The 23718-nt window shown below is 39.3% G+C and overlaps 1 protein-coding gene across 1 annotated transcript in view; it reads left to right on the forward strand.

Moving 5' to 3' along the window:
* Window positions 1–23718, forward strand: part of LOC123662821 (rho GTPase-activating protein 26) — a 40661-nt gene that overhangs the window by 8364 nt on the left and 8579 nt on the right. Inside the window, exons 3-14 of the mRNA XM_045597616.1 lie at window positions 3095–3166; window positions 3254–3355; window positions 3595–3810; window positions 4147–4221; window positions 4298–4373; window positions 4758–4855; window positions 5430–5549; window positions 15266–15579; window positions 15940–16500; window positions 17880–17991; window positions 18104–19050; window positions 19672–20035. Coding sequence (XP_045453572.1) covers window positions 3095–3166; window positions 3254–3355; window positions 3595–3810; window positions 4147–4221; window positions 4298–4373; window positions 4758–4855; window positions 5430–5549; window positions 15266–15579; window positions 15940–16500; window positions 17880–17991; window positions 18104–19050; window positions 19672–20035 — 3057 coding nt within the window. The remainder of the gene's footprint in view (window positions 1–3094; window positions 3167–3253; window positions 3356–3594; window positions 3811–4146; window positions 4222–4297; window positions 4374–4757; window positions 4856–5429; window positions 5550–15265; window positions 15580–15939; window positions 16501–17879; window positions 17992–18103; window positions 19051–19671; window positions 20036–23718) is intronic.

Below are 23718 nucleotides of genomic sequence, written 5' to 3' on the forward strand. Positions count from 1 at the left end.
TCTGATGATGCTCTCTTCTTGTAAAAGTTGATATTTCATTTTACACACCTAATACATATTTATTTTACATATTTATTTTTATTTTGACGGTCATTGTTAATAAAATCAAAAACGTTATTTAAATTGGCTTCAAAAGCACTTTCGAATCGTCATCTTACAATTTGAAATTTTAATTATTTTTAAAGGTGAAGCTGAAGAACCGGCAAGAAATTCCGCAGTTATAAACTGTGCTCTAATACACAATTGGTAATATCTTGCAGGAGGTACAGCGTCACTAAGTCCACACGTCTTTATCATTCATGTAATTCTGCATCGAATAAAAAACTTTAAGCTATTAATTTATTTTTAATAAAATATTAATTAAACCCCTTATTTACCGTGATTGCCTTTTTGAGAGTCCCGCTATTAAAGGATCACAAATTGCTTATCTATATCCACGAGTTAACCAGTGACGATGGCGTCAGAAACGTCGCCGAGATGTCGGAATCTCACAACATTAATCGCAATAGGACCCGTTCATAAGAAAGTACAAATTTTATCTGGACAAATGAGATATGTTCTAACGTGAGATCCCTTCTCTCAGGTAGCTTGGTCGGTATACTTTCAAATGACAAATCGACACCAACAATTTATACTACGCCAACTCGAATTTTCTATAAGTTGGTTTTTTTAATGCCAACTTGATAAAATGTGTTTTTATATGTAATAAAAAAACTGTGAAATTGCAATGAAAAAATTAACTATTAAGATACAAAATTCCAAATAAGTTTCTTAATTAATATAAAAGGAATCACGTTTTTTCCCTTTTATAAGCCGCTATTGTAAAGTTCACTTTTATGAGTTAGCTTAGTATAAATTGCTGGTGTCGAAATACGATATAATTATGATATGCGTTTAGTAAAAGTTGTTGAACTGAGGTGCGGCACAGCAGGAAATTTCCTGCTCAAAATATGGATCAGCCCGACTGTTATAAATTATGTATGTTATATGTTGTTATATGTATGTTAAATAATACTGTTTTCAAGCAGTGTTGTGTTCCTGTTGGTGAGCAAGTTGACCAGAGCTCCAGGGGAATTGGGTATAGAGTCAGCAATGCGCTTGCAATGTTTCTGGTGTTGCAGACGTCTATAAGCTACGGTAATCGCTTACCATTAGGTGAGCCTTACGCTTGTTTGACGATCTTGTTAAAAAAAAAAAGATATTTAAGAGGATAGTGAATATAATTTTAACCAAGACGAAGTCGGGGCGTGTGGCTTGTACATCATAGTGCCTATCTCAGCGTCAGTAGTGATGCAATTTACAAAGGTATTAATATATTAAATACACACATCAGATGAGTCATTACAACAATACTCTCGATCACTTCGCTCGGAACCCGCGCTAGCCTTCACATTAACTCACCCGCGCTCTAGTCGTAACCTTTCGAACCACTTGCATTCAATAATAAAACGACACGAAGCGTACAATTCGTGAATATCAAATGATACGGTCGATAGAAACGTATATTTATTTAACACCTACTCTATTGCACATTTAAAAAATACAATACACAAACTCAAAATAATGCAAAGACAAGCTCAGTCTATAAAGAAAACATTGATAAGGCTTTATTACGGCGGTAACTTTGAAATAGTACTCTGTTTACATTCCCAGGTGACCAGGTGTGTACTTCTCGTAACTGATTACAACATTTCTCTGAACTTTACGAGTATAATATACAAGATTAATTACTTCACACGTCTGGTATCCAACAAATGTGTCCCCAGAATTAAAATATTATCACCCACCAGCTCATTTATACTCAAGCTAAACAGCTTGGCGCGACCAATAAAATTAATATTCTAATAACATAATGACTATGACGCTTCCGAACGTAATCAAAGTACTGTAACTATTTCTACACCCCACCAAACTTAGCAACGCCTTAGTGAGAGTGCTTATTAGCAGTTACGTGTACGTCGGACCGTTTAGCGAGTTGTTTATGTCGCGCGTGTGTGATTAGTATGTCCGCGGCGTGTCGGCGTGCGCTGTCGCCACTTGCGTACGCGCTCGCACGCAGCGTGTGACGCGGAATGCGATGGGGACATCTCATTAGTATTAACAGCATGCCGTGTCGCCTATCCTACCTCATTGTGTTCCTAATTAACGCACGTTAGATCTATTCGGACGTGGTATGACGTACCTCTACACGACCGAATTAGAAACACGGTGCGACATGAGCGTGTCCTACTGAGGTAGTGAGCGGTCCGCCTCATCAACAAACACAATAATTATTATCACTCAGCTAACTTGCGTACTCGTCGGTTAAGAACTTGAGGCCCTTCAGTAACTAGATTGAGAATGATTATAATTACAATGACCTATTTTAGTTAGTACTTAGTATACGAATAACATATACGAGTATGTAATACCGAGAAAATTCCGTAGAGCAGTATCTTGTGCGATACATTCGATTCACTTGTAAGTTTAGTAAGTGTACTGTGTGGCTACGGTACTAAATATAGCCACCCCCTCTCTTTCCGTGGGTGTCGTAAGAGGCGACTAAGGGATAACACAGTTCCGCTACCATCTTGGAACTTAAAAAGCCGACCGGTGGCGGGATAACCATCCAACTGCTGGCTTTGAAATACAGAGGCCGAAGACGGGCAGCAGCGTCTACGGTGAGTCAAAGCCAGCCCGCCTGCCCAGCGTGGGTGACTATGAGCAAAACACATGAGTTCACGTTATTTTTTGGCGTAAACTTGTGGAGGCCTATGTCCAGCAGTGGACTGTATAGGCTGTAATAATGACTTGTAAGTTTGACCGCGCAGTATCAGAAGCTTTACCATTTTAGTTTAACAGACCTGTTTGACTTAAGTTATTCTGTACTGTCTTGTAAATTATAATATAAAATATATTTTCTGTATATTATTCAAAATGTCAAATGTAGATTTGTAGGATATCATGGTCAATTTTCTGATTTTTTAAGATTACTTATGGTTATTTAAAAAAATATACACACAAACAGGCCTTAACATGCATGACTTTTTATTTAATTATTAAACAAAGTGTCACTTCAAAAAAGACTGATGATGTTCCTTTGCCATTATTCCAGCTGGGTCGAGCGCACGAGCAGATCATCCAGCCCCTGGAGCGGTTTCGGAAAGATCACATTGGTGCCGTGAAGGTGACGATAAGTCTGACTTAATAACAAGACTTAATTCTTTACAAATATGGACTTCGAATCAATCTCCTCTGTTCTCTTCCCTTTCAGGAGGGTAAGAAGAAATTCGACAAAAAGACTGCCAAATTTTGCCAGAGCCAGGAGCGCACGCTGTCGCTCTCGACGAAGAAACCGGAAAATGTCTTTCAGGAGGTAAGCTCTTACCGTGCAGACCGCCACCAGCTTTCTGCAATGGGGTTTGTGGGTTAGATTCACGCCCCGAGTCTGGGTGTAATATATGTATTTATTTATCTATGTATGTTTATTGAAAAAAATGAAGCTATATCAGTAGACTGCTACCTATAACGCAAGTACCTAGTCGCTTACCTTAGGAACAGACGACCGTGTGTGATGTTAAAGATATTTATTGATCGGTCGCCCGTGGCCTGCAGGCGGACGCGGCCATGGACATGGCGGAGCGCGACTTCTGCCAGGCGTCGCTGGAGTACGTGTTCCAGCTGCAGGCGGTGCAGGAGCGCAAGAAGTTCGAGCTGGTGGAGACGCTGCTGGGCTTCGTGTTCGGCTGGTGGACGTTCCACCACACGGCGCACGACGTGCACGCGGACGCCGAGCCGCTCGTGCGCGACCTGCAGCTGCGCATTCAGCGGGTGCGGCCCCCCCCGCGCCGAGGTCCGCCGCCGAGCACGCGCGTGGCCGCCCCACTAACCCCCCCGCGATAACCGTGTGACTTGCATCCCGACTAACTTGTCCTCTCCGTCTGCTACATCGAGTTCCCTAACCGTTCATTCGGCAGATACCGATCGACCTCCGCGTGGCTCGCGGCGCATGCGTGTGCGTGTGTGCGACTTCGAATGTTCGAATTTGTGTTTGCGTGTTACTTTGTGTGTGCGCAGTGTGTGTGTGCGTGTGAGTGTGCGCGTGTGTATGTGTGTGTGCCCGCGCGTGTTGTCGAGCGTTATACTGACATAACATTGACTTTACAGACGAGGAGCAATTTCGAAGAGACGAGCAAGCAAACGGAATCACTGATGAAGAAGATGATGGAAGTCAGACAAATGGTGAGCGGACAACGTTTGGAAAATAAATTAAAACCTTCGCGTAGAAGCTGGTCCTACATTATGATATCTGTTGCAGAATAAAGAGGACGAGGGCATGGAGGACGGCGCGGGAGGAGTTTCGCGAGCTGGATACCTCTTTCTTATGGAAAAAAGTTAGTAAACTTACATTTCCAAACATAATATATGAGTTAAATAGGTTTTATGAATTTCTATGCAACACCTTGTCTAGAGGAACTTGTCTAGGAAAAGTAACCCCAACCGTACAGAAGATCAATGTTAAATAGCATTACTTTTAAGTAGTATGGTGAGTAAGGTGGCCGGAGCTCCTGGAGAGAATCGGAAATGAGCTTGCGTGCTTCTGGTATAGCAGGTGTCAATAGGTTACGGTAACCGCTTACAATCATGTGGAATTGTGGACCCTTCGCTTGTTTGCCGACCTAGTTGTATAAAAAGAAATACCCATCTTATATCACCTACCATTACGTACCATCTTCACTCATTGTTAACAACTAAGTGAAACCCGCTCGTGTCCGCAGAGGCGTTCGGCACGACGTGGAGCAAGCAGTACTGCACGTACGAGAAGGGATCGCGCACGCTGTCGCTGCTGCCCTACAACCAGATCAATGTAAAGACGGTGAGCGGCGCAAGGGGCTTGTCCCGGTGGGGGTGGGGGGGGGCATATCCGCGCTCCGTGCGCTGAGCGTGGGAATGAGCTCGCTGGCATACTAGCGATCATTGAGCGGCGTGTTTCTGTGTTTGTGTAACGCAGCGTACTCCTGACGGGAGGCTAGAGGGATGAGTGGACACGCTGTGCTTGACAATCGCTAGCATGATGACGGCTTAATCATTATTATATTATGTATTTTTATTGCAATTAAAATTAATAAAATACAGTAGGCTAGTTTCTGTGTGCAAAGGCGGGCTTATCATTAGGAGAGATTTCTTCCAGCCAGAAATTTTTTAACCGTAATGCTGAAAAGGGTCGGAACGCCAGAGAACTGGATTGTAAGTGTTGAATTCCAGTTGATTTTACTCATCAGTCTACTGCTACCAAAAATTATACATTGTGATTTTCTGGGAATCGCAATAAGGCTGAAGCACCGCGCCCACGACTAAATCACAATAAGGTCTGAATTTATTGCACCAATAGCTTCATGCAGCTCGTTCAGCTTAATATGTTGATATAATTGTAAGTCATCTGCATACAGATGGAAGGGAGAAGAAATGACGACATGTTACTAAACATGTTAATAAAGATGAAAAACAACAAAGAGGAATGTACGCAACAAGCAACAGGCAGTTTTCACGCACCGCTGACGTCCGAAAAGGTAAAAGTGAAACCAGTCTAAAACAGTTGGAGAAATTTTGAGCGCTCTGAGAGTTCCAATAAGGATGTCAACGTCGTGTTGAAAGCACTGCCAAAATCTAGCAGGACCGTTGCGGTTAACTTCGTATTATCCGCCGCATCACGAATATCCTTTGTGGTATTTAGCAGTGCCCCAACAGTGCTCTGAGAGCAGCGGAAACCGGATTGGTAAGGGCAAAGAAGGTTATTTTGAGATAGATACTAGCAGTAAAGTTAGTTATGAACCACGGATTCTATGACTAGATAAGATAGGTAGGGTCGATATAGGATGGTCTTGAGTAAAACAAGTAGAATTTGGGGTTTTAGGCAGTAGAATGACATAAGCTTTCTTCCACAATGACAGGGAAACATTGTGTGTGAGTGACAAGTTAACAATGTGAGTGATCATAGGCGCAATATCCTCCAGTACGGGAAGAAGCATGTCGAGGCGAAGGGTGACACTGCCAATGGCTTTTGTGATAGAGCGGACGCATTTTTTTATAGCATCTACTGAGATTGAAGATTTGAAGGTAGGTCAGGAGTAGCAAGATTGAATAAAAAATGAGAGTGTAACAGATTTGACGTTATCATTTAAAGTTATGGGTGGAGTAGTAAAATGACAATTTATAGCATTAAGATCCAATTTGACAAGTTGCAAGTTGTTTCAAGGTCACAACCTTGCTTTCGGGCCTTGGTGACCGAATGAATTTGACTTAGATCCTGAATCGTGGAGTAAATATAGCGACGTTTGGCGTCCCTATTCTGTTGCACGTAATATCTTATATGCGTCAAGATTTTGGGAGACCCACCTTTTTGTTACTAGGCCTTATCACTTCTGGCCATAGTTCTCTTAATCGCAGGTTATAGCCATGGAGCGGGTGCATATTCTAATCAGTTCAGCACTTAAAGAGTCAACCATGCTATCGATTTTATCCGGTACTAAAATATACGAGGTCGAGTAATGAGCAGGATTTTTTTTATTTTTTTTTTTATTTTTTATTTTTTTTTTTTTTATTTTTATTTATTCAGAAAAACTTACAGCTATACATAACAAATTAAAAAATACAATTAAAAAACTAAAAGCCATTTATAAGTTTTTACAATTAACAACTAAAGAGTGCTGTACTGATTAAGAGCTTGGGTAAAACAAAATTAAACTTAGGATGGTTTGAGAACTTAGCTGGATCATTAAACTGCTTAGACATTATTAGCTATCGGAAGAGAAATATTCTGTGGTCACCAATCGTCTAATAGAGTAAGGTTTAATGAGAAAAACATCAACGTCACGATGGTCGCGCAAAAAGTCATTAAATCGCGTGGTAGATCTACAAATAAAGGAATTTCGACGATAATTACTATGACAAAGTGGGACATAAAATGGGGCAAAATTACGAAAGAACCTACTGGGTACATTAAATTTAATTATGTTGTGTAAGTCTGTGTTATCTATAATATTGTTGATAATTTTATTTAGATATACCAAATCAGAAACATTTCGACGTAATCTCAGGGGAAGAAAATGGTATTTTTTACATCTGCTTTCATAGTCAACTAAATTATCACCACATTTATACTGCAAGTATCTTAAAAACCGTTTCTGGATACATTCGATTCTATTTACATACGTACTATATGTTGGGTTCCAGATTTCAGAACAATACTCAAGTATACTACGTACGTATGAACAGTATAGAATTTTTACAGGCTTAAGTGTTCTAAAGTTTTTGCAAGATCTAATAACAAACCCCAAAGCCCTTGAGGCCTTTTTTACGATATATTCGACATGCTCGTTGAATAACAGCTTGCAGTCTACAACTACACCTAGGTCTTTAATTTTATTTATATGTACCATCGTTTGATCTTTTAGGGTGTAATTGTATCTAAGAGTGTTTAATTTGCGAGTAAAATTCATGATGTGGCATTTCGAGACATTAAGATCTAATTTATTAATTTGGCAATAATTGTTGAATCTGTTTAGGTCCTCCTGCAGTAATCGACAGTCATCCATAGAAGAAATACGTTTTATTATTTTAGCATCATCAGCATACAATAAGCAAAGAGAATGATGAAAACATAATGATACATCGTTCAGAAATATGGCAAAGAGAAGTGGCCCCAATAATGAGCCTTGCGGCACTCCAGAAGGAACAGACACCCAGGCAGAGACGTAGCCGTTTAAAGCTACTGCCTGGGAGCGGTTATTTATATATGAGGAGAACCAACGAAATAGATTTCCGTGTATTCCCGCCATATAGATCTTTTGAAGCAGAATACAGTGGTCAATACGATCAAAAGCCTTACTAAAATCGGTATATATTATGTCAACCTGTGCACCCGAATCCATTGATGAGCTAACATAATCATATGTAAGAAGAAGATTAGATGTAGTCGAGCGACCCTTAAAAAAACCATGCTGCTCTGGAATGAACCAAGCCTGAATTGTAGCATAAACCTGTCGATAAACGATATTCTCAAAGATTTTGGCAAAAATGCAAAGTTTTGAGATTGGTCTATAATTTTTTATGTTAGTTTTATCGCCATTTTTATATATAGGGGTTATAAACGCCGACTTCCACATGTTTGGTACATAGCCTTCATCCAATGATCGTCTAAAAAGCATACTCAAAGGGGTAACCAAACTTTTAGCACATTTTAAAATCATTAAAGGAGGAATGTCATCGGGGCCGGCACCTTTATTTAAATTAACGGATTCCAAGAGCTTGAGGAGCTCGTCATTATCAATACGTATATCTCCAATATTGTAGTTATTTATTTTCTGCGTCACGGGGTAGGTGAAGTTGGAGTTCGGACTAGAATTAAGAAAGTTAGCTTGAAAATAATTTGAAAACAAATCACAAATTTTGTCACCGGTGGAAGCAGTTTCACTATTATAAGACATGGTGGAAGGAAAAGTGGAAGATGTTTTGCTATTGTACTTTATAAAGGACCAAAAAGCTCTAGGATTAGTTGTTATAGCATCTTCAGTTCTATTTATGTAAGATTCATAACATGAATGTTCAAGAGACTTAGCCCTTTTTCTAAGTAGTGAAAAAGTCATATAATCGCTTTGGTTCCCATAAAGTTTAAATTTTCGGAAAAATTTGTGTTTTTCCTTTAGTACCTTAATAAGAGCCAAACTGTACCATGGAGGGTAAGAATTCGGCTGGATAAATTTATGAGGTACATAGGTATTACGAAGATGGTATATTGTGTCGTAAAAGTATTTCACGGCGTCATCTAACGACTTATTGTACAAGCTATCAGTCCAATTAATAGCATTTAAAGAAGTACTAATAGAATTAAAGTCGCCAGATTTGTAAAAGTACTTAAGTCTTTTCTTCGATTTTAAGGAGCTTTCAAGGGAGTGTGATAGGCATATACATAGCGATCTGTGATGAGGTATATCGTCAGGTACCAGGGGGTCGTCGCAGGGGCTGATATCAAGTTCACAGTTTGAAAAAACTAGGTCTAAGAATCGATTATTATTGTTACGAACCTGACTGCGCTGAATAAGGTCGCATTGAGCTAGGGTGTCGATAAAATCTATTTGAGCTCCACTGAGGGATATTCCACTCACTGTGAAGTAGTTTCCTTGTGGGTCCCAGTCTATATGTGGCAAATTAAAATCCCCCATAATAATGAATTCGTCATTTGGGCAGGAGTTGATTATGTCAGATAAGTTACTTGAGAAATTTTCTAATTGCACAGAGGAGGAGTTGCCCATGTTCTGTTTACACAAATAAAGAGTACAAATATGTATTTTAGCGGAAGATCTACTAATTGTGTAGGGGATAATAGTTACCCATAGATCCTCAGACGTAGAATGCCACTCTGGACGACCGATCATCGCAAAATCACGACGAATACCCAACAAGACACCCCCTCCCAGTGACTGATTAGTTAGAGAATAGTCCCGGTCTCGACGCCACACTGTATAGCGGTCATCAAATAATTCCTCGTCGCGTACACTTCCCAATAGCCACGTCTCAGTGATCGATATCACGTCATAATTATTAAGTAACACATTCCTTTTAAAACAAGAGGTCTTAGTACGTAATCCTCTTGCATTCTGATAAAAAATGCTTATTTTAGAATCCATTTATGAAAAATATACATTAATAATAGAAATAGTAACGGTTAAGTTTATTTTGAAATAATATCTTATTCCAACATAAAAAAATACCAACGCAAGAGGGTATGAAAAAATTATTATTATAAAAACAATTTTAAAATAAAATGTTATGATTAGAATGAAATAAATAAACAAGACGTGTATTATACCAATTGAACTATGCAAGAGTGAATTAATCATATTATATATTAGTAAATCCATATATAATATGTAGTAGTTACCAGACAATAAGCTTAATATAGATATAATATTCAAATAGTATTCGGTAATAATGTTATAATGATTGAAAGATGATAAAATGCAGTATCTCATCAAAAAACAGTGATGCGGACTTTTTACTGCTAGTATTATATTAGAATGTTCGCACAAATTGCAATCGACATGATATATTTTACGAATGTATGGATGTAAAATTATCATTAATGAATAACCACAAACAAACATGCATTTATGTGAATAAGTAATATGAACCGTTAGTAAATATCTTATACATACTCTTAAAATAGTGCAATATTCTTTACAAGACCTCATCAAATCACCCAATCTCAAATTCATCATATTTATCAAGTAGATATAAAAGATTAACAATATTACTATATCAATTCGCATTACACAGGACCCAGCGATAACACTAAGATACCTCTCAAGAAATATAATTATGGGTATTTTCATTACTAAGAGTAGCATATAATAATAACATGAACATCGCTCTCTAAAAAGAGTATAAAATAAAATTAAATTTGTGCCAGTACGTAATTTGTACTGTGAGTAAAAACTATAGAACGTAACAAAATTAAATAAAAACAGCGCATAGTATCGTCTAATATAGTGCGGCAACGATATCGTCTCGGGTGGCGGGTAGGTGCTGAACTCAATAGTTGTGAATCCGTCAATGTTGGCCCGTCGGACTGACGTAGCGCATGGGATATTAGACAGCAATAACACACGAGTGTAATGACTGAGGGGCGATAACCGTGTACAAAAGAAATTACTTACGGATGTCAATAGATTAGCAGCGATCCATCTATTCATAACGCTGTGTAAACAATAAGATACAAATTCAACGCCAGCAGTTCTCAAACCAAATAATAAAATAGAAATATACAGAATTAAAATAATTACGTGATTAAGATAACATAAAGTGAGCAATAATTTAAGATACATTTTTTTATTTATTGAGTTATCCTTGCAAGATCTTTTTCGTTTTTTATAAAAAATACAGGCGATGAATCAGTCTTTCTTGCGATTATTTTTGAATGTTTCACCCATATATATTTAAATCCGACCTCTTTCGCACGGGATTTGGCTTTGCCGAGCAAACTTTTATAATGTTGAGTTAGATGGTCATTTATATAGAACGTAGAGGATGAGGAGTAACCGATATCGGATATATTTAGATTACTTTTCCGCGCAACAGCCACCAGGTCTTCTTTCATATAGCGATTATTAAAACAGATTATGATTGGCTTGGCCATATTAGGTGATCGCGTTGGTATGCGGGCGATGTAGTTTATATCCTCTTTCTTAATAGGAAAGTTGACACAATTCCCAATGTTTTGTACCAAACTATATAGATTTTCATCCTTTTTTTGTGGGATACCCTTAATCTCGACATTATTGGCTCTTGCCCATTGATCTCTCTCTTCCAGTTCGGAGTTCAAACGGGCTATTTCCTTTTGAATAATGGGTATATCGGAGGCAATCTTCTCAACATCTTTAACTTTGGCTTCGAGTGATTGGACTTTATCAAGAAGTTTATCCGTACGCTGATGAGCCATTTCAACCGATTGTTTCAAGTCCGAAAGGTCATCTTTTATAATTTTTAAATCTTGACTCAGGATAGGAAGTGACGCAAGTTGCACCAGAATGTCATTCAACTTCTCCTGCATAATATCCAATTGGTTAGGTATTTGGAGATCTGGGTATGCAATAGAGGGAACTGGCGAGACTGAGGGACTTGCTTTACATTTTGGACAGCGCCAAGTATTTTTTCTTTCGCCCAAACGTCTGAATCCAGTCTCCGTAACTCCAACGCAGCCAAAACCATATTGTTTTTTGCAAATATGGCAAATAGGTCCGTCGGTATGAGATTCATCACAGATACTACAGTGAAACATTTTGAGAACAACTGGAATTTACGTGGTCAACGACTAGGTGCACTCAGAAAACACAAGCGGTGCCAAGCGATGCTAGGCGATGACGGATTTTTGAGAAAAGCTTTAAAAGTTTGTCATCAACTGTACCATCATCTGAAAAAGAAGAGTTCAAATTATTTATTTATTTATTGAACACCAACAGCATAACATACAACATATTGCAAAATATTACTTTTAATAATAAACATACACAGTATGCATGCAAATCAAAGGTGCGTACAGTACTCAAAAATGTGTTACTCGATACAATATTTAAAAAAAAAAAAAAAATGTACGATACGGTAATTGTCTAATGGAATTAAGTTATAGTGAATTGAACAAGGATAATGTATAGACCGACTATTGTAAAAATACTAAAATTATACATAATAACAATCCATTGAATAAGCATACAAAAAAGAAGAATAGAGAAAAAAAAAAGAATAAACAAAAAATAAAAACATTCACAAGCAGATATGTGCGGTGAGCTTTTTTTTCAAGCTTGGACCTGAATCATGAAAAATATCCATGTCTTTGATGAAAGCAGCAAATCGATTGTACTCCGAGCAAATGCGCCGTAATGAGCTGCAGGTCTTGTTTTATAATACGCGACAGAGTCCTAGCGGGAATCTTCATTTCTCGCGATAAGATTTTTTGCGTCCTAATGGGGTTTCGACGAATTCTGGCTTTAACAGCATTAACAGCCTCTGTAGTTCTAACAACACGCGGCCGCCCCGATCTTTTCTGGTCTTCGACAGACGAAGTGTTGTTGTATCGGTTGATAGTGCGATATACGAACATACGGCTGATACCAAGCTTTTGAAGTGTCTGGAATATGATCGACGGCTCCATACCCACTTTGTGCAAGGCGATCACTGCAATCCTATTTTCTTTAACACCCCATTCCATATTGTAGTGATAATGAACACGAAAAAATATGTGAAATAGCGCAAAATCGAAATAAGTTTTTAAAATAATATACGTGTTCCAATTTTAAAATAATATACGTGTTCCAATTTTAAAATAATTAAAAAGTTAAAAAAAAAGAAAAGTTTTTATGTAACAGTATTTATGGCCAGACTTTGTACATATATTACAAATTGGCAATTAATATCAAACATAAAATTATAAATAAACATAAAAGTATTAAGCACAATAAAGATACAAGTACAGTACACAAGTTGACGTACCCACACAGTCAAAACTATTATATACTAATATTATAAAGTGGAGAAAGCCCATTTCAGGACCACAGTGGACAACTGTCTTAAGGAGACTTACTTTGTCCAGAAATCTACCACAAAGAGACTTGATTTTTAACATTTAAATAGGCACCACTTCAATCAGTAATGTTTCAATAAAAAAAGGGAATTTTAATTAATATAACATAGATAATATAAGTAAGACAATAAATTTTGATAAATATAACAAAGTTGAGGTAAAATATTGTCCGAACATAAAATATCTTTACTATGGTCAATCGATCCGAATATCGATTTATAAACAAATAAAATAAACTCAGATTAAATAAAAATAACGGGCCGCTGTTGGTAATTCTACATAGAATTAACCAAATGAAAACATTATAGAACTAATGTGTACGTTTGTTATTTTATTCAGTAAAGATTTTAAAACAATCGTCTATCGATTATTTTTATTTACGTAACCGATTTATCGATTTAATTTTTTTTTTGACCAATGGCAACACTGATGAATGATATGACATTTTTCAAACTAATTAAATATGATTCTGTTGACTGACTATTCAGTGTTCGCTTGTTGCTTGTGCTCAATGAGGATGCGTTTTATATATTAAAATAAAAAATAATTTTGTTAGCAGAGATGCAATTGAATTAAATTATTGCAATTGCATAGTAGAGAAACGCACGGTATATAAGATAATAAATACGTAGTATAAATGTTATGCCAATCTATAATGGTTAAAAGATACTGTTGAAAAAATCTCTTTTATTTCAAAACGCACCAGAACTTTTTTGTCAAACTTAATAAGCTATATTTGAAACACACCTGGTGTTATACTCAATATCTTATTTACTATGAATTATTGAAAAACTCTGAAAAGGCCTTGAATTATCTTTCTTTCATGCACATTTTAAAAATATATAAAAGAGCCAAAAAGTAAAAAAAAAAAAATCTACAATAATGGCGCCATTTTAAGTTTTTTTCCCAGATATGTAATGCTCTTAAGATTTTAGAACACTCATTTTTTGATATCCACATTGGGCCTGAGACACTATGGAGAGTGGGCATTCCCCTTTATAACTTTGTTTGTATGTAGGGGGTAATCTTCGCAAATACTGATCCGATTATGAAAATTCTTTCACTAACTGAAAGCTACACTATTCAGGAGTGACATAGGCTACATTTTATTGTAATTGAACAAAAACATCAGTAAATAAGAAAAAGATTAAAATATAATATCAAAATGGTAAAAAACTAGCGCCATCTATCGCTATTAGAAAACAATTTATTAGTCTTACATTATTAATTTAGTCTTATTTTAGTCTATCGACGACGTTTTCTCCATTTTTGATAGATGGCGTTGGAGCAACATATTATTTATTTAAGTGCTATAAAATTTGTTATTTAAAGTATGTTATTTCGTTCTGTAATTTAAAATAATAAAACCGACCGGATAATAACCGGACCGGATAATGACCGGAAAATAAACTATAAACAAGTAAATGTCTGGCTTTTGTCGGTTTCACTCTACAATGTCCCCACCTTCAGTTCTGATAAAGATGCGACTTATCAAGGAGAAGAATGATTATGACACCGTCTGCTGACCAGCATTACTTTATCTCAAAGTGATTACTAGCAGACAAATATATCCTACCGAGTCTTCGTTAAGAACCTTGTCACGGTTGTTTTAGTGCCCTTTAATAAAGTTCGAAAGAGTTTGCATATATTTGTAAAATGCGCTAAAGGCCTAGCAGATTCCCCGTCACGCCTAACCTGTGACAGGAATCGATTGCGTCAAGATTAAAGTCATTTAGCTACTTATTTAAAGTTGCCGTGATCTTCAGTACATCTTCATGCTTATCTTCCTTGATACCATAGAAGAGCTAAGTCTTCCTTCGGGATTGAGTCTTTATGCGATCCAGATCATGTGCAATAAGCTCCACTTGACATTTGAGTATCTCCAGTGATTTCCATATAAAAGTCTGGAAAGCTGTTCAACTTTGTGGTAGTGTGACAGAGTAAAATCTAAAATTATAATAGTTTTTTAAAGAATTATGATTCCCGCTTCACTTTTCAATGTTTTATAATATATAGTCTGTAACCTTCCTGAAGAGAATTTTTTAAAATCGGAGAATAGAATTACCATCGCTTTACGCAACCGGCACGTTCCCGTCGCCGGTCTCGTCGACCGCAGCAGTAGCACCAGTAGCAGCAGTCGCGCTGTCGCAGGTGGGCGTGGGCGACAGCGTGCGCGTGGCGGGCGCGCGCGCCTCGGCGGAGGTGGAGCGGCGCTTCTGCTGGGAGGCCGTGCCCGCCGAGCGCGAGCGCGCGCCGCTCACGCTGCAGGCGCTGGGCGAGCGCGACCGCGCCGCCTGGCTGCGCGCGCTGGCCGCGCCGCCCGCCCCGCCCGCCCCGGCCGCGCGCGCGCCGCCCAGCGCCGCGCCCGGCGACGCCTGGCCGCTGGACGACGCCGGCTTCGCCTTCGTGAGCCGCGTCATCGCCGTGCTGGAGGCGCGCGGCCTCGAGGAGCAGGGCCTCTACAGGTGCGGCTCGCCCGGCGCGAATGACGTGTACGCGCGCGGACTTTGAGCGCTTGCGTTTAAATATAGGTCGCTGGTGGCAGAGGTGAAGTGGTGAAGAGGAGTGGGACGATTATATTGTCATATAGTCGTTTGCCATTCGTGAGACGCCCCAAAACCGCTACTCGCTCACTTCCTGATTCGTTCTTTTCTCTTACTACAAGTTCGTTACAACTTAATAATAAAATTTTTGCCCACAAAAAGTTCACAATTTCTTTGATTTCATGACAAGTATATGAACAGCGATAAACGGGTGTGCATGTAATTCACCGTTCGCGTGCGACGCGCGCCTGAGACCGCGTCGGTGACTGTGAGGTCTCGCAGGGTGGCGGGCGTGGCGTCCAAGGTGTCGCGGCTGGTGGCGCTGGCCCGCGAGCGACGCCTGCCCGCCACGCTGGACGACCCGCTGGAGTGGGAGAGCAAGACGCTGACGTCGGCGCTCAAGGCCTACCTGCGCGCGCTGCCCGAGCCGCTGCTCACGCGCCAGCTGCACCGCGCCTTCCTGGGCGCCGCCAAGTGCGAGCGGCGCGCCGAGCGCGCGGCGGCCCTGCGCGCGCTGGTGGCGGCGCTGCCGCCGCGCAACCTGGACATGCTGCGCCTGGTGCTGGCGCACCTGCTGCGCGTGGCGGCGCGCGCCGAGCGCAACCTCATGACGCCCTCCAACCTGGCCGTGTGCTTCGGCCCCACGCTGCTGCGCGCCGAGCGCGAGACGGTCGCCTCCATCCTCGAGCTCAAGTTCTACAACGTGCTGGTCGAGGCGCTCATCGAGAACTACGCGGCCGTGTTCTCGCCGGAGCCGCCCCCGGGGCAGCCGCCGCCCGCCCCGGTGCCGCCCGCCCCCGCGCCGCCGCCCGCCCCGGCGCTCGCGCACAACGGTCTGCTCGGGTGAGTGACGTTCCTCATTACATTTCCTACGAAATTGAAGACTGCACACTCGGAGTTAGTGTACACGGACGTGAGTCTATGTTCCGGTAGGTGTTAGTAATGGGAGTAATGGATCTCGTTTCATGCGTATATTAATGAATTAGTGAATTTGTTAGTGTCTTTTCTACGCAGCAATCGATGACCTTCTGATCTGTTGAGCTTATTTCTTCAACATGTGTAACCTCAGATGTTCAAGAAAAAAAAATATTTTCATTATTTTGCCATTCCATTGTTTAGTATGTATGGCGTAGAGGATGTGGTCATTGAAAGGTCAAATATGTATAGCTTGGTTAGGAAGTGATCATGGGCAAGAAAATCAGACGAACAAGATAAAGCGCATTTAACACTAGAACAAAAAGTGCTGTCGTATACACGACCAGTGCATCCTGCCAATTCTCACTTTCGGAGCGGAAACCTGGGTTTTCAGAAAATAAATCTTAAACAAACTCGTGCCACCCAAAGATCAATAGAGAGAAAGTTAGTAGGTATTGCGTTCAAATACCGCAAAAGAGACGACTGGCTCCGAAAGCACAGCAAAGTCACAGATGCCGTCAAACTTGTAGCGAAGCTGAAATGACAACGGGTTCGCCACGTCGCCAGAAAGAGAGATTTATGGCTGATTATTGCCTAGGCTTTGGCATAGGAGCCCGTGGGATGAAAAATGTCCACGAGGCAGACCGCAGACCGAAGAAAGGTTGCCGGAGTCTAACGGTCTTTTACAGGTTGTACTTTGGAGAGTGTGCCCTGGAGCTGCACGAGCTTATACCCCCATCTCCTTTCTTCCATCGGACTTTCAGACGTACCGCAGGCTTTCATTCCTACCTGATTGATATACCTTTCATACGTACAAAGCGCTTCGAATCATCTTTTTTAATGCGCACAGCCAAGGAATGGAATTCCCTGCCGGCGTCTGTATTTCCGAGTTCATATAACCCGAACATATTTAAAGCGCGAGTGAACAGGCTTCTTCTGGGCGAACTCGCTCCATCTTCGACCTCGTCTGTGCTCTAGGGCTAGACTGAGGTCAAGAGTAAGCCCATATCGTAATAAAAAAAAAAAAAAAAGATGTGTTTGTGCGACGACATAAAGAGAACTGCCTGAACTGATATGGAGGTCATTTCACCCTAGAGGTTGAAAAGGGCTGTTAAGAAGAAGATTTATGGCGGAGTCATCGGTGATCTGTCATCGAAACCGGTCGTTACCTGCGTGCGCTAGTGATTTATTTTTCCACGAGTGCATTTCTACCCTCATTGTGTAAAGTGATTATTATAATGGAATCGGATTTTTTGTTTTTTCAATAAGTGACAACATCGCAACTTTCCCATTGTTTCTGACTACAGGAACAAAATGAACTCCCAAACGTTAGTCAATAATCCCAGTTACGCTACTGTAACACAAAACACCATGTTCCCTAAAAAAGACCAAGCAATTATCAGCGATGCTTTAGAAAACGTACAAATCAAAGATTATGCTCAAGCGTTAGGAAGAATAATCGACCCATCGCAAATCCGTTTTTTTGTCAAGAATATCAAACAATAGAATTTGCATCTACGTGTCATCAAAGGTAATCGCTGATGAGATCATTGATAAAATAAAATATGTCACAATTCAAAACCAAAAACTACCCATCCGACCGCTGATCAGCAGAAACAGACGTATCATCATATCCAATGTGTGTCCCATTATACCGCACGTCGAAATTGAAAAGAAACTATTAGAAATGAATATTACACCACAATCACCCATCTCTTTCCTGCGTGCTGGCTTCAATGAAACGGGCTACAACCACATTCTAAGCTTTCGAAGACAAGTTTATGTAACTCCTGAGGATTTCACCCGACTTCCAGATAAAATATCTATGAATTTTGAAGACACGAATTACGGGATCTATTTCTCATCAGACACAATGACTTGTTTTATATGCAAAAAAGACGGACACGTAGCCTCTAAATGCCCGGAAAATATCAACGACACGAATGTTTTTAACCAAAAAACACTGGATACTACGGAGACAGCAATTTTCAAGCGTCCACATCCACCCACTGAATCTTCAACTACAACTGATTTCATTGAATCCGAAACAACAAAAGAAAACAGCATTCCTAGCAACGAAAACAGTGATGATGACCTTGATGATAAATCTTCCCAGTCCAGCTTAGACGAAGTTTACAAACCCAAGAGCGGAAAGAAACTTAAAAGAACACCTAATAACGATTTGGAATCAATTGACTGGGATCACGTGGAAAACTTTATAAACATCTCCGGTAAAACATACCCACTATCCGGAAAACAAGTTAAAGAGTATCTCACACACACATATGGAGTTAAGGACATATCAGAAATTACTTACAATTACACAGAAGAAATTGGTGCGTTGATCGAAATGTTTACTGACTTGATACCGACCATCTCATATCGCAGTGTTAAAAACAGACTCTCACGTATTGTAGGTAAACTAAAGTACTTATCTCGTAAGAAAATTTCCGATATAAATAAACAAATTACTTTTAGGTAAGAACTACTCTATTTCTAGTGTGATTTAATGGTCTTGACTGTAGGATTTAAGCTTAATATTATTCAATGGAACTGTCAAAGTTTGATACCAAAATTAAGTGAATTGGATTCATATCTACATAATGAAAAAGTACATATATGCATTCTTTCTGAAACTTGGCTGCAAGACGAACACAATATTAACTTAACCGGTTACTCTATCTTTAGAAAGGATCGAGTAGATGGATATGCAGGCTTAGCAATTTTGGTTCATCAATCTATAAATTGTTGCCTTGAAACTCTTCCAAGAAATTATAATAACATTGACGTTTTGTGCCTTGAAGTCCTTAATATTAATAAACTCCAACATATCATAGGGGTCTATTCTCCCACAAATGTCACAGTGAGCGTTGGGGACTATCAGGAGCTTTTCAGTTATTTTTCTGAGAAAACTCTAATAGTCGGAGACTTCAATGCACATCACTCGGCTTGGTCATACACAACTGACACACGGGGTAGACTTTTGGCGGACACTAGTATAAATCATAATTACGTATTTCTTAACAATGGAGACTTTACCCGTTGCGCTAAACTTAATGATAGTATAATATGCACATCACCTGATGTATCTTTCTGTAGTTCCGATCTAACACTCGATTTTGATTGGAACGTTACTAACGAATCTCTTGGCAGTGATCACCTCATTATTTCTATTAAAACGTTAGACAGTACTCAAAATAGCCCCGAATTAAAAAGGAACATCGAAAAGGCCAACTGGGTAGAGTACACGCAACACATAGAATCTGCATGTGAGGGATTAAATTATAGAAATAATGTACAAAGTAACTACGATAAACTCATAGATATTATTGAGGAAAGTGCCAACAAAAACATACCATATATTAAAACTGGTTTTAACCCTAACAAATTTAAGCCAAAACCGTGGTGGAATCCTGACTTATCGAAGGCAGTAGCTGAGAGACGAAAAACTTTAGGAAATTACGCACGGTCGAAAACTATTTAATTTACAGAGAAAAAGTAATTATTGCTCGAAAATTGATAAAACTCGCTAAAAGGAATTCCTGGCAAAAGCTTTGTGACAGCATAGACAGCAACATGCCCAGTCGTGAGGTTTGGAGGAAACTCAGATGGCTTAAAGGTTACCGAAGCCCTAAACATAACTTACCAGAAAGTACCGCAGTCTCTTTTGTAACAGAACTCACTCCTGACAGTGTTTCCTTCCAGCCCCTAGATTCCGATATTGATGGTTCCAACCCTTTGTTTTTCACTTTTTCAGAGCTTGCCATGATTCTTAAAAGAGTAGATACTTCGGCGGGTTTGGATACTATTACTTATTCTATGATTAGTCACTTACCAGATAACGCGAAAAAATATCTCTTGCATATATTTAACACAATTTATAAAAAAGGCGAAATACCAGAGCAATGGCGTAGGATCAAACTTATTGCCATACCTAAGAGAAACACTGATAAGTATCGTCCTATTTCACTCATGAATTGCCTTTGTAAAACCTTTAATTTAATGATAACTCGTCGTCTTGAACATCATTTCGAAAGCAACAAATTATTTAATGGTAGCACGTTGGGTTTCCGCCGTGGACTTTCTTGTCTAGACAATCTTAGTAGGTTTATTGTAGACACAGAAACTGCTTTTATACACAAGAAATACGTTTTGTGCGCGTATGGAGACATAAGTAACGCTTATAACAATTTGGCAATCGAACCTCTTATTAGCTCTTTGGTTGAATTTGATGTCGATCCGCTCATATGTAGATACATTAGGGAATTTTTGAAAGAAAGAGTTCTGATATATAGGCTACGGGATGGTACAGAAATAACAAGAACAAGCAGGCAAGGTGTAGCTCAAGGTGACCCAATGTCACCCATTTTGTTCAATATAGTCATAATTAAATTATGCAACAAACTTGTTAAGACAGTTAAGGTGTCACAATATGCCGATGACTTCGCTTTTTACTGTATTAATCAAAGTATTGATTTGTGTGCTAGTGTCCTTCAATCAAGTCTTAGCGTCTTTATAACAATGTTACAGGAAATTGGATTAGAAATATCTCTCACTAAGACTAAAGTTTGCATCCTAGCTAGAAAATATAAAGTGCCTTCTATTAGTATACGAATAAATAACACTGAAATTAACCTTACAAATTGTACAAAGTTTCTGGGTGTATGGGTGGACAGTCGCCTGAACTGGACCTGACAAGTTTTAGAAACTGCTCAAAAATGTATTCCATTTGTCAATATCCTTAGCTCTATAAGTAGTTCAAAGTGGGGTATCCATCCAACTCACTTAAGAAGACTTTATTTAGCACTAGTGCGATCCCGACTCGATTACGGGTGTATTACTTACGGTAACGCCAACTCTAGGCTCCTACGGAGGTTGGACGTGATACAGAACCAATGTCTTCGGCTTTGTGGTAGCTTTATTCGGGACACCCCAATTTTTACAATGGAAAGCGAACTATGTATTCCATCCTTAAGTCTTAGAAGAATATATCTAAGTGACAAATACTTTCTGAAACTTTCTTCCAGAATATCCGACCTTTTGAAAAAACAATTAGAAGCATTAGACAAGACTTTGAATTCGGGTACAAGATATTGGCGCAAAAACCAAATTCCACTTCTGCTTGAGAGTTTCAGAAACTATTCCAACTTACCCATGTCAAAATTCGAGATTTTGCCCCAATTTTCGCTTTCTTTTGATATTAAAACATTCCCCTGGGATAATATTATCGTGCATAGAGTAAACACTATTAATGAACCTAAAGCTCAACTACCCATTCACGACCTTAAGCAACATACCCAAGATATGATAGATATAAAGTTCTCAGATTACATCCAAATTTACACCGACGGGTCTAAAACAAGAGACGGTTCTAGTTGTGCGTTTTACGATGTAGCTGCGGATTTTGGGGCCAAATTTCTTATTGAAAATTCATTATACCCATCATGGGAGTTGAACTGACAGCAATTAATGAAGCAGTACATTACATAGAGTCGACACCATACCATAAAATTGTAATCTTTACAGACTCTAAGAGTAGTTTACAACATTTGTTGAGATGTGCTAAGGGCGGTTGTGTCGGTAGAAAAGAAGCTTACCTCATTATTAAATGAATCCATAGATTGATACGTAACGGGGTTGAAGTTCGTCTACAATGGATTCCTTCACATGTGGGCATCAAGGGTAACGAAGTTGCAGACTCACTTGCATCCAAAGCTCTACAGAACGGCATACCTCTCGACATCGTACCGCACTATACTGACCATCTTCCAAAAATAAAAAACGACAATTATATTAAATTTAAATATTATTTCAATGAGTGCTCTCAAAACAAGGGCCTCTGGTACAGGACCATTGTAGACGAACCACCACGCGAACCTTGGTTTGCCTCAAGAAACCTCAACAGAAAATATTTAACTGTTTGCTTCCGGACCCGTACTTACCACATCCCACTTAACAAGTTTAACTTCATTATGAAAAAAAGAGACGATCCAAACTGTACACGATGTGAGAGAGAAGAGGACCTCCTACACTTAGTTCTCGAGTGTAAAATCAACGAACAAGCTAGGTTGAATTTCTTAAATGAAACTCGATGCTCTACTGGTGAGTTTCTCTTCTTTCTCCATCGAATCTTAAGTTCAGGGTTCAGGGCCGAATATAGTGATAGATTTGTAGATTTCATGATACATTCGTTGAATCTTAGATATGACTATTATAAAAATACTCATTAAGTTGCAATCCCAACTGTTAACGTAACGCCTAGAGTATAAGCATCATTGTCATTATTTTTAAGTCGACTTAATCACTTGATGTATGGCTTATAAAATAAATAAGATTAAAAAAAAAAGAAGATTTCTGGAAAGATAGATATCAATATTGGTGAAACTAAACATTTAATTTTGCCTTTATCTGTGCTTATAAGACGTTGGTGCGTACCAAATTTAGAGATTCTGAGTTCACAGGAAGTAAATTTGCAGCATAAACGGCTGTATCTTTTGATAGCGTTGGTTTAGAAGTTTGATTTCTTCACAGCTCCAAGGGACAGTAGGCCTGAGTATTTGATATGACTCTTACCTTGATAACCTCCACGCGTTCAAAATGCATTATATGCGCAGTTTAAAATGCATTATATGCGGCGTTAAGAAATAGAATATCTCTGACAGCGCCCGCCCCTCGTGGATGTCGCGTCGGTTCAGTTTGTTGCGCAAAACGTGACGTAACATATCGGTGACCCTCATTAAGGGTAGAGTAATGGCCGCGGCATGACATTGACGCGAGCGTTTATGATGATTATAATGAATTCACACATTTCTGTAACGGATTTTTTTTCGATTATGTAACGTCCAAAATATAAACAAACTCAGAAACCGGTTGCGGGTCAATTAGTATTTAGCGCGTATCGTCGCGAATTCGCGCTGCTACTGCTGTTAGTTGGAGGGTATGAGTGTATGTAAATGAGACCTTTAAAAGTTGTTGGTTTTAGGAACTAGACTCCTACTCGAACGTAAGACATTTTAACTGACATTAGCTGAAAGACGCCTGCTTGTGATATTTATTTAGTTTTTACCTGTATCTGCACCCTTGAAACATCTTTAGCTATTGACACACTTTTGGAAAAACGTTGAAGATTTCAAGTGTATGTTTACA

The sequence above is a fragment of the Melitaea cinxia genome, chromosome 19, assembly GCF_905220565.1.
Source record: "Melitaea cinxia chromosome 19, ilMelCinx1.1, whole genome shotgun sequence".
In the NCBI taxonomy this organism is placed as follows: domain Eukaryota; kingdom Metazoa; phylum Arthropoda; class Insecta; order Lepidoptera; family Nymphalidae; genus Melitaea; species Melitaea cinxia.